This window comes from Megalobrama amblycephala, linkage group LG22 (genome assembly GCF_018812025.1).
Source record: "Megalobrama amblycephala isolate DHTTF-2021 linkage group LG22, ASM1881202v1, whole genome shotgun sequence".
In the NCBI taxonomy this organism is placed as follows: domain Eukaryota; kingdom Metazoa; phylum Chordata; class Actinopteri; order Cypriniformes; family Xenocyprididae; genus Megalobrama; species Megalobrama amblycephala.
Genome location: NC_063065.1, coordinates 23,578,007 through 23,590,108, shown reverse-complemented (window position 1 = coordinate 23,590,108; position 12,102 = coordinate 23,578,007). Strand labels below are relative to the sequence as shown.

General features: G+C 40.4%; 1 protein-coding gene across 1 annotated transcript; it reads left to right on the top strand.

Moving 5' to 3' along the window:
- The first annotated feature begins 2,137 nt into the window (after positions 1-2,137).
- LOC125257734 (GTPase IMAP family member 7-like) lies at positions 2,138-11,185 on the top strand. The gene is made up of 3 exons (XM_048174385.1): positions 2,138-2,384; positions 10,015-10,613; positions 11,024-11,185. Exons 1-3 carry the CDS (start codon positions 2,138-2,140, stop codon positions 11,183-11,185), a joined length of 1,008 nt encoding a protein of 335 aa, XP_048030342.1.
- Positions 11,186-12,102: the final 917 nt, after the last annotated feature.

Here is a 12,102-nt window from a genome sequence, read left to right as displayed (position 1 = left end):
AGGGGGAACTATTTCTATAGCCCCTTCAGTAAGGTCATGACCTCGGCCCGGAGGACGGGAGCGTCGTCCGGGTTCACCAAGGTTTGAAGCACCCCTCCGAAGCGAGGGGGCCGTCGTGCAAACTGGAGCGAGTAGCCCTGCTTTATGATCCCGAGGATCCAGCTTGACACGTCGGGGATGGCCTGCCAGGCCTCGGCCCGAGTGACAAGGGGTTGAATGATGTCGGATGACAGGCCGCCGGGTAGGGGGCCGTACACCGAAGGAGGTGGAAGAGGAAATTTGCTCTCTTTTAGAGGAAGTAAAATAGTGTTCGCCGTGAAAACGGCGTTTTGTTTGGGCGCAACATGTGTGGGCCCAGCTACAACACAGAGCATTTCTCCCACGCCCGGAATTAAACGAGGCGGAGGGGAGACTGCACGAGGGAGCTTTTGGGGTGGTCCGGTCGCAACGGGACATTCCCCAACCCTCTTCCTTCCTGCTGGATCAGGACGTCTTCGGAGTCACCGGGTCCAGCACAATCTTGGGCCGGGGTCCCTGGCGTCTCGGGAAGGAGGATTGGCGCTTAGCAGGGCGAGGGCGCTGACGATGCTCCTTAGGCGGCGCTGCTTGAGAGGTGGATGGGGCAGGTTTGGTCTGCTGAGCCGGCGCAGTCCTGGGGCGGCTAGGAGCAGACGCAGAGCTGGAGCGCTTGGGCAGAAAGTGTCTCATGGCCTGAGACGACTTCTGCACCGCTGTGAAGCGCTCGGTGAAACCATCCACCGCTGGCCCAAAAAGACCGGAAGGGGAGACCGGGGCGTCCAGAAAGGCCGTCTTATCCAGGTCCTTGATTTCCGTGAGGTTGAGCCAAAGATGGCGCTCAAGCACAACCAGGCTGGCCATGGAACGACCGATGGCCTGGGCAGTGGCCTTCGTGGCCCGCAGGGCTAGATCGGTGGCGCTGCGGAGATCCTTGAAGGCAGGTGCATCAATGCCGGACTCGTCCAAAGAGCGGAGGAGTTTGGCCTGGAACACCTGGAAGATCGCCATGGTGTGAAGCGCCGAAGCAGCTTGGCCCGCAGAGGTGTAGGCTCTTCCAGCCAGAGTAGAGGTGGTTCTGCAGGGCTTGGAAGGCAGGGCTCTTTTGGTCTTCCATCCCACAGCCGCGGGAGGACAGAGGTGAGCTGCCACCGCTTCATCCAGGGGCGGCAAATGCTCATAGCCCTTCTCTTCTGCGCCGTCGACAGCAGTGAGGGCAGAACGGTGTGTTGTGTGGAGGCGGGCGGAGTACGGAGCGCGCCACGACTTCGTAAGCTCCTCGTGCACCTCAGGAAAAAATGGAGCGGAACGCTGGCGAGGGGCTTGGCGGCGACCTGGCAGGAACCACTCATCCAGGCGGCTACGCGATGGCTCCTCCGGAGGGGCCCAGTCGAGGTCTAGCTCTTCCACTGCTCTGGATAGGATGCGGAAGAGCTCGGCATCCATACCCTGGCCGTGATCAATGGGCTCCAGACGAGGCGGGGGAGCAGGGTCGTCCGGCTCGCCAGCCCATCCTTCCGCTTCAGAAGCCGCAAGAGACATGGAGTCATCCGGCTCTTCGTCAGATCCTCCAAACGAGACGAGGTCGCTCGCATCTGCAGAGGGACGCTGCTCTGGTCAGGAGAACATGACGGGAGAATGTTCTCTCGGGGGAGAAGGCGAGGCACGCGGGGGCTGGGCCGACGTGAGCTCGCACAACTCCGGGCGCTGAGTCGCTCTACCCCGCTGTCTCTTCCTGGCCGGCTCGCGGGAGGAAGGAGACGGGAGGGCGCGAGCGGCGAGATCGCCTTCAGTGAAGAAGGCGACCCGGGAGCGCAGAGAACCGAGGCTCATGCTCTCGCAGTGCGGGCATGAGGCTCCAGCGAGCGCGCCGTCGGCGTGGGACTTGCCCAGGCACGCGACACACTCGCTGTGTCCGTCATCATCGTGCAGAGGGGCTCTGCACATGCCACAAGAGTGGCGCGGCATTTGCAGCAACGCCGCCGCCGTTATAACGGCGATTGGGGGGCTCTTTTTAGAGCGGCGAGGGCCGCGGAAGCTCTTTTAGAGCGGTAGAACCGCTGAGGAAACGCTCTTTTAGAGCGGCAATAAGCCGCGGGAAAGCTCTCAAGGGGCGCACCGGATGGCGGCAGGAGACACGCTGAGAAGGCGGCCGGAAGCGGGAGCGGGAGGCGGGCGTCTCGAGGACGGCGCTCGGGGCGGCAGTCAGCGAGGGCGCCGCTCGGGGCGGCAGTCAGCGAGGGCGCCGGCGCTGTCTCCGACCGGCGAGTTCAGCTGGGTCCGCTGCGGGGCCTCTTCAGACGGCGGCGGGAGCTTCTCGAAGGCGGCGAGCTTCCTCAGGCTTCAGGCGGAGATCAGCGAGGAGATGCGTTGTCGTCGCTGAAGGAGAAAGGACTGAAATCCTATGGCGAAACGCCTGCTTATATAGCCCCTTACCCCGCCCATTTCGGCGGGAAAGTTCGCGCGCTCTCTCGCCATAGGTCGCGCAGCTATGCCGCGCCGTCATTGGTTCAACAACTTGTCTATGAGTGAACCAATGACGATGCAGTTACACTGCGTTATTGGAAAAGGCTTCAGTGACGGGGAAAAAGGGAGACTTTTCCCCATACGCAGTACGAGTGAAGTATCGAAAGGGAACCTGAATTTGCAGTTATGAATTTATCACAACACCAGGTTTAGAAACACTAAAACTTTCAGCAAGATCACCCTGGAATAAATTAAGACGCAGCTTCATCAGAGTCGTCAGGAGCTGATCCCAAGTGTGTAGCTGGAAGCTGTTGGTGTATGTATTGGTAAGGTGCTCAGCGGCTGAATGAATGGTGGTTGTTTCTCAGCAGAGTTGTGTACAATGGCGCCAGCTCAATGCATTTCATTCTCATATCAGATATAGGTGGCTTCAGATTGAGTTGTCATTTTGAAGTGTAGTTGTGGTCAGAGACAGATGGATCCTCCTATTGTGTTTCTGCATCACAGTTCAGGGGCATGTGGATGTGATCAACCTCACAGTTGTCCACTGCATCACTGATGCTCATCAATGCACCTGTGGAAAATGGAAATAATATAACCATAAACATATTTTTACATTTGTAATAATACATCATGAGAATTAATATATGATTGCACCCATACTTTAACAGAGCAGTGTGTGAGAGAGAGATGCATTAAAAACGAGACAGTATATACACAATCTCTGACTCTAGCATTAATAGTTAGGTCAATATCAATATGAGAGATGTAGCTACAGTAGCTGGCCTGCTATCACCTGCAATCTCTGTAACTTAACATTACAGGAGTAATGTAAGCTATTGTTAGACTATAATGTACCACAATCCTATCTTAAATATGTACCATTGTACTATCTTACATATGAAATATATAGGTGGCAATTGTAATAATGCAAGATCCTTTTTTATTTTATGAACTGCTCATTAACAAGCACACTAACAAGCACATGGCTAGCTAAGTTAGCTTACCAGATGTGGACCGTGATGTCAGCAGCTCTGATTGGCTGAAGGCACTGAGCAACAAAATCTGACTGGTCACAGACCAAGTTGAAGAGACATTTGAATTCCGAAGTCTCAAGTTCAACATAATTTTTCACATGTAACGTTACTTGTACTGCTGGTGTGTTGTTTAATATAGATTTGTGTGTACGATTTTAAAATGATTCTGCCAGTGTAAACTTAATAAGCATTTACACATATATGGAAATTATAGGCTACACTGCATATACTAAATGGGCTTGTAATGCATTCATACTGAAATAAATAAGCACAAGTAATAAAATGAATTCCAAGGATGAATAAGTAAACTTAAAAATATAATCAAATTTAACTTTAGACACACTACAACTTCAGGATATTAAATAATGTTTTTTTTTATATATATATATATATACTTTCAGTGCATTGTTACAATGATCATTTTCAGTACACAGTTAAAATATACCTCAAATATATTTTTATAAAGTGCAAATAAATACACTTTCAAAAAATAAACTGAACTTACACTTCAAGTATATTTTTCTAAAATATATTTTTTTAGAAAATATACTAAAGAACAATTATTTTAAAGTGTGTTAAAAGTTGTATTGTGAAAATATGATACTAATATACTATTTATATGTTTAGAGATAGTAAATTTTTTTTGTTAGTATATTTGCAATGTACTATAGAAAAAGAGAATATATTTAAAATACAATAAAGTATACTTTTTTTTTTTTCACTAGGGATTGATAGTTTTGTGTCGATGTACAGCAACTACAGAATGAACAGCTAACAGTTTACCGGAAATGCCCGAGCTGGCTTAACGACAACCAGGAAGTAACCGTGCATATAGTCCATTGATTATGCAAAGTGCCACTTGGGTAAAGTTGGTTTTATATTCGCACATTCGGACTTCTGATAAATTCAGACTTTCCAATAAATGTGCAATAAATTAATGTTTGCGAATTTTAAGCAGCGACATGATATTGACAACCAACGATTGTCAACTTACAACATTTTTCACAGTCGATCAAAATAGGCAAGTATTGTTTTAATGGCATATTTACTTGTGAATGTCCACTGAATGTCCAATGTAGTGTGATTAACAAGGCTATTGAATACGGATTTTCGAATGTGAGAATATAAAACCAACTTTACCCAAGTCAAAGTGCTTTGATCAGGTCACCAACCTGAAGGAATTCACAGAAAGGTATAGCTAACAGTGATCTGTGATCTGCAAGCACATGAGAAGTGGACCAAATATTTTGAAAGGTCCAAAAGCATAGAGTTTCATTCAGAGCTACTGAAGATTGCACACTCAGTAAAGTTTGAAGTTAAACGCAGACTGTCAGGACAAGCCTTTATGCAAACTGGAAATATTTGCGTGAATTTGTAACATTTACAGATAAGGATATAGGCGTAAATTGAACGTTTTACACTGAGGACATGCATCTTTTAAAGCACCTGACGGGGTAAGCCATTACACTAATGCATTAGCTTGAAGCTTAAAATAAAGAATTCTCATGTTTTGGACAGCTTGAATCACGTACCTTTCCTGCAGCTGATTCCTTCATTATTTTTTGCATTTTTAGATGCATTTTTGTCCAAAGAAATGCTTCATTAAGTGCTGTAATAGAGTGCCTCAGGGATGACACATTTTTGTAGGCAAAACCCGGAAGCGAGTTAGGGTTTTTTGAATGGGTTTTTGCTAAATCGCCTGAAATAAGTCTGTGGTTCACAAAGCCTCTAAATATTTTCACGTTTTGATCTATGACATAAAACACACCAGTTATAACCCACTTGTGATTTTTTTAACTTTTACTGTGTCTTCAAATCGGCGGTTGCTAACAAATTGCTAAAAGGGACTACTTCCTTTGGCGGGGACTTTAGACGTCATCATTAAAAACAGGACATTTGGACAGCATTTCTCATGAAAAAGTGGATAAGTATTCATAACAGCACAGATCATAATCAGCGAGCATGTTTTTAAATAAAGTTGTTTTCTAAATACAGTTTGAGGACGCTTGGTGGTGACGACGTTGATCCGCAACCATGGTGTGCTGTAGTCCGTTTATAGCCTACTGTTAGCCTTTTATATCTGACGACTTTATTTAGGCTTCAAAATCTATAAATGTTGTGTTAACTTGTAAAGATTATCTTGATAGACAAAACGTGTAAGTGTCATAACCCTTTGTTAAACACAGAGCTTATTTTCTGCGATTTTTCAAAAGTCTATGGGAAAAATGCATAGGCTTTCGATCAAGGGAACCCGTGCGCCGCTAACTTCCGGGATGGCCTACAAAAACAGGTCATCCCTGAGGCACTCTAGTTGACGCAACTGTCAGATGTTTTCAGTGCACGGTGGGCAGACCCGAGTAGTCGAGAGTGTCGATGATTTTCATTATCGATTATTATCGATTTTATTGAATAGTTGTTGCAGTATCCCAAATGTTTACAACTAATTGTAAATCGCGAGAAAATTGCAATTTTAACCAAGGCTCCGGGACGAGTAATGAGTCACCTGTCAATTGCGTCATACCCGCGTTACCCTCGGTTTCCGGGTTTATTTTGTAGAAACCATGGAAACACCAAAGACACCTTAATATTTACATGTTTTAATAGACAAGAGAACAACTGTTTTGATATATTTATAGACAGAAAACTAATTAGCTCAGCACATTTATTCTAATGGTTTAAATCTAGTTTTCTTGATTTTCAGAGAGTACTATGCTTTTACCATGCCTCAGAGAAAAACACTATTTTGTGAAGTAGCTAACGTGATTTTTTCTTAAAATATCAGTTTGTGCGTACACATGCACACTCAAAAAAATGAACTTTCACTGTTGTTAGTTTCACTCAAACCACCCTTGTTCACATTACTTAAAAAAACTCATGTAACTACATGAACGTAATTTAACTTTGTTGTTTCTACTAAAATTGAATATTGTCAGCTTTACTTAGTAAGTGTGTGTTTGTTCAGTCAACTTAACATTGCTGTGTGAAACGCACACATTTTTGTTGACATAACTAACTGTGCACTGGATCCGTAGTTCCCAGCATGCTTTGCAAGGGACTGCATTAGGAGAGTAAATTTAGGGATTAAAGTGTTATTTTATGTGTTTTTCAGTAAAGGGAAAGATGTTGTTAGTTTATGTTAGTGTTTAATGTTCAGTTATGTTGGACATTTAGAGTAGTTTCTGTAATGTTTTTGAATGTTTTGGTTACCATCATGCAGAAGAGTGTCGCCTGTGTTTAGGCTGTGTGCACTCATATACGCATGTTTATAGGATGAAATTTCTGCTCTCAATTCAATTGAGTTTGTTCAATTAGTTATTTTTTGAGTGCATTTTGGGGTGAGGAGCTATATTCTGATATGTTGTATCCTTTTTATTTCAAATGATTATACAAAAAATCAACATATCATTATTAAGTAAACTGCACATATAAATATTATGTAACAGTGACATTCAAATGATTTGTATTTACTCAAAGAAATTTTGTCAGCTTTACTTGAATTCTTTTGTTCATTCAACTAAATAGTTGACACTTATTTTTTAAGTAAATCCAACAATTCATTTTTTTGAGTGCATGAGACCCAATGTTCTCATTCTTTGGTAGAGAAGCAGGGTTATACTAGTAAATTAAAACCAAAACTTCTATTTATAAAGCACTTTACAATAAAGACTAGCTGTTTCAAACTCAGAAGTTTTACAGTGAAAAGTGTAACAAGATAATTCTGCACATTTAAGCATTTTAACATTAACTGGGCAACTAGTTCCAGGATGTTAAAATGCTTAAATGTGCAGAAATGTCTTGTTCCTCTTTTGTCAAAATGCTGAGAACACTATTTATTTATTTTATTTTATTTTTTTGTAACAAACTGTTTAAAAGAACAAGACCTTACAATCCAAGAACTGTTTCTTATTTGATATAACTTAAAGGGATAATTCACCCAAATGAAAATTATCCCACGATTTACTCAAGCTATCTTAGGTGTATATGACTTTCTTCTTTCAGTCAAACACAATTAGAGTTATATTAAAAAATATTCAGGCTCTTCCAAATTTTAGAATGCTTTATGAAGAAGCAAAACTGTTCTCAACATTGAACATGCTAAAGTTAGTCATGATCAAATCCCTCATCTTCCTCTTGATCTGGCAGAGTCCATTGCTATTGATATATTGAAGTAATAAACAGCAGCATAATAATGGGACAACTTGTTAATGACTGAAAAGACTTTAACATATGTCACATGCTCTCATTTGGCTTGCTGGAATGAACACTACCACAGTAAATAGCTGCAGTTTTGAATTAAGCATTTTAGTTGGTCTTTTCATTTCATTTTTCTCTATTTTTCCCTTTGAAAAAATTAGACTCTATAGCCGAGACTGAAATCTCTCCTCATGCAAGATTAGAGTTAGTGTTAGAGTATACTTTATTGTCCTTTTCAGGAAATTTGTTTTGGACTCAAAGCTGCAGTAATACACAATCATAGACACACAACACACAATAAACAATGAAGAGAGGAGAGGAGAGAAAAAAAACTACATCTTGCTATTTAAAATATCAATAGATACAGGTAAAAATGATTAGAGATGAACAACAGAGAAAAAGGTTTCAAAGCAAACTACTGAGATGTGATTTTATTATGAAGAAAACACTAAAATAAACATAATAGATTAGCAGAGAGTAAGTGAATTGTGATAAATTATGGAAAATTATATGACCAAATATATAGAGCACTCTGATTTAAACTGTTAATTATATGATTCACATCAAGGAAATAGGCCTACATATTAGAAATATATGAAATCTAATGAATAAACAAATAGCAGGTGTTGAAATCCCACAAGAAAAGACCTTAAAGGGTTCGTTCACCCAAAAATGAAAATTCTGTCATTTATTACTCACCCTCATGTCGTTCCACACCCGTAAGACCTTCATTCATCTTCAGAACACAAATTAAGATATTTTTGTTGAAATCCAATGGCTCCGTGAGGTCTCCATAGGGAGCAATGACATTTCCTCTCTCAAGATCCATAAAGGTACTAAAAACATATTTAAATCAGTTCATGTGAGTACAGTGGTTCAATATTAATATTATAAAGCCACGAGAATATTTTTGGTGCCCCCAAAAAAACAAAATAACAACTTATTTAGTGATGGCAGATTTCAAAACAGTGCTAGATGAAGCATCGGAGCATAAATGAATCAGCGTATCGAATCAGCTGTTCGGAGCGCCAAAGTCACGTGATTTCAGCAGTTTGGCGGGTTTGACATGCGATCCGAATCATGATTCAATACGCTGATTCATTGTGCTCCGAATCTTCCTGAAGTGTTTTGAAATCGGCCATCACTAAATAAGTCGTTATTTTGTTGTTTTTGGCACACCAAAAATATTCTCGTGGCTTTATAATATTAATATTGAACCACTGTACTCACATGAACTGATTTAGATGTGTTTTTAGTACATTAATGGATCTTGAGAGAGGAAATGTCATTGCTCCCTATGAAGGCCTCACGGAGCCATCAGATTTCAACTAAAATATCTCAATTTGTGTTCCGAAGATTAATGAAGGTCTTACGGGAGTGAAACGGCATGAGGGTGAGTAATAAATGACAGAATTTTCATTTTTGGGTGAACTAACCCTTTAAATCTTGTTTGTAGTTATCCCTGATCCGTCCAGGAGGGGGAGCAGAGATTGGTTAATTTCTCTGACTCTGTGAATGAACAGGTGTAGAAAGACTTCAAATACCTTGAAAAAAAATATGTAATTTCAATGAGAAGTTAATAGAAATGTAAGAAAATATGTAGGAAAATACCTGTATGACCAACAGTCGCCAGTATTAGAAATCATGTAAGAAATGGGGCCATATTACGATTTCAGCTCTGAAGTGACTCTTACCTGAGTAGAATTACATTTCAAACTGATATTGTTTTTATTGTTTATATCTGTTTTTGTTTTTAGCACTTTAAACTTTACCTGATAAAAAGGTCATAAAATGACTTAATAAGAACAAGTACATGTAGCTCAGCATTTAGCTGATGCTTTTCAAGTGACTGCGTTTGTCAGTTCATTCCCTATCAAACTAAAGTTTAAGTTTGGCATTGTTTCAGACACGCCAATAAAACCAATGCAAATTTGATAATTTCGTGATACTAAATTGTAGCATAAATATGTTTTTTTAGCTGAATAGATTATTTTTGGTTTGACATAAATATATTATTTATTGTAATATATTTTACCATATCTTACCACTTGTTTTCATAATCTCAGATGAATTTAAATCTTGTAAGATCTTCTAAACTTTTCAATCTTAATATTATGAAGCAACGAAAATACTTTTTGTGTGCAAAAGGTAAACAAAAATAATGACTTTATTTAACAAATTAGTCTCTCCCCTGTCATTCTCATATGCTATTTTTGTTGCAGAGCTTCGGTGTTTTTACGTTCGAATGCCGGCTCAGTATTGGCCAACGCTGTTCAAGTTTTTTTGTTGACCTGCCAAAAAGAGACCGGGGAGGTCTGTGGCCGAGCCGTGACTGTTGTGGACACACCAGGACTCTTTGACACAAGCCACAGCAATGAAGAAGTTCAACAGGAGATCATGAGATGCTTTGAACTATCAGCTCCAGGACCACACATGTTTCTGCTGGTCATCGCCGTCGGCCCGATCACACAAGAAGAGAGAGAAACACTTCAGCTCATCAAGATGACCTTCGGACAGAAAGCAGAGGCCTACACTATGGTGCTGTTCACACGGGGAGACGATCTAACAGATCAAAGTATTGAAGATTACATTAAAGAAGGAGATCCACATGTCCAGAAACTGATCCATGACTGTGGAGGAAGATTTCATGTGTTCAATAATAAACAGAAGGACCCTGATCAGGTCGAGAGTCTGTTAAAGAAGATCAATAAGATGATGTGGAGTAATAAACAAACTTTCTACAATGACAAAATGTTTCAGGAGGCAGAGAGAGCATTCAGACTCATGCAGAACAATAGAGAGAGAGAAGAGGAGAGCAGACGGCAGATGGAGGCCATTAAAGCCAAATATGAGTCTGAAATCAAAGAAATGAAGGAGAAACTAGAGGAAGAAAAAGCAAAAGTTAGAGATTTTCAATTTTTGGAGAGAGAGAATACACTGTTAAGAAAATATCAGACTGAAAAAATGACAGAGGATGAAGTCACAACAGATACAGAACAAACACATGATCAAGGTGAATCTAAAGTACATGTTGAGGAAATTAAGAATGATGAGTATGAAGAATGTCTTGTGGGAAAAACTGACACACAACAAGGAACAACAGGAGGAGAATCTGATCCAGATAAAAAGAAACACAAGAAAAAATCGAGATTGTTTAGATCATTTACATTAAAAGAGAGAAAGCCAGGGGAAAATCAAAGGATGAACACTGGCATGTTCGGGAAGAAAAATCCTTGCAATCAGGCGATCAGACTGACAGAAAGAAATTAAACAAAAAATGTATGAATGAAAATAAACTTTTGCTTGAGCAGAAAAAGGCAATGGAGGAATGCAATCAGAAGATGGAGGAGATCAAGAGAAAATACAAAGAGATTGAAGAGATTCATGCTGCAGAACTCAAGAAATTGAAAGAAAGAAATTCTGATAACATTACTGCCTGGAATAAGACTCATGGAAACTGTGTGCTTCTGTGAACTTCACATTGGTCCAAATCTCCTTTATTAAATGCAAACCTTATGAAACATTACATTTAATTCTATAGATTATTCATAAATACATTAAAATACATTCTCCTTTAGTCAATTTCAATATACTGAGCAAAGAATATTCACATTTAACACAACATAGTGTTTAAAGTGCATGTTAAAACAAAAAAATTGTTGTAGTCTCTGGATTTCCCCTAACAAGAAATGTGGATCTCAGGTTTTATTTTATTTATTTTATTCTATTTTGAAAAGGTTAAATTCCCAGATAACTGAGTTTAAAGATCTTTTATTTATTTATTTCCTCATACATTTAAGGACATGAAGGGAATCTTGTATTTTAACCCATATTTTACTCACAATTTAAATAAACATGATCACTGAAAAACAGGGCTAATCAGCAAATAAAAATGATTATTTTTGTTTGATTTGATTGTATATTATCCAGCGGTGCCATTCCCCTTCAGCTTAATGCTTTATTTTTGACTTGTCATGAAAGTTTATCATATGCATGTGTTTTTAATCTTGCCAATTTAAGGATTCAATTATTCATAAAGATTCCATTCAAGCGAGAGAAGATGCAAAATAACTCAATTTGGCATTACCAAACTGAGTTCACTTCTGCGTCTTATTGTGCTTGAACGGACAATTACGCACAATTTTAAGTCAAAATGCCCATTTTGGAGAGTATCCTCATAAGCGCAGTCATAACTGTGTTAAAATGAAAAGTTTTATATGAACGTACATTTTTGGGAGAAAATCTGATGCATGTCAGATCTGTGCATTTGGTCTAAAGGTGACAGCAGCTTTTAATACACTTGCTGCTGTCTGTCAATGTCAATCACTCTGCTTAAATCTGCTCTTGACTGAATAACTTCATCTTTAATAAGGATTAATCTACAAATATA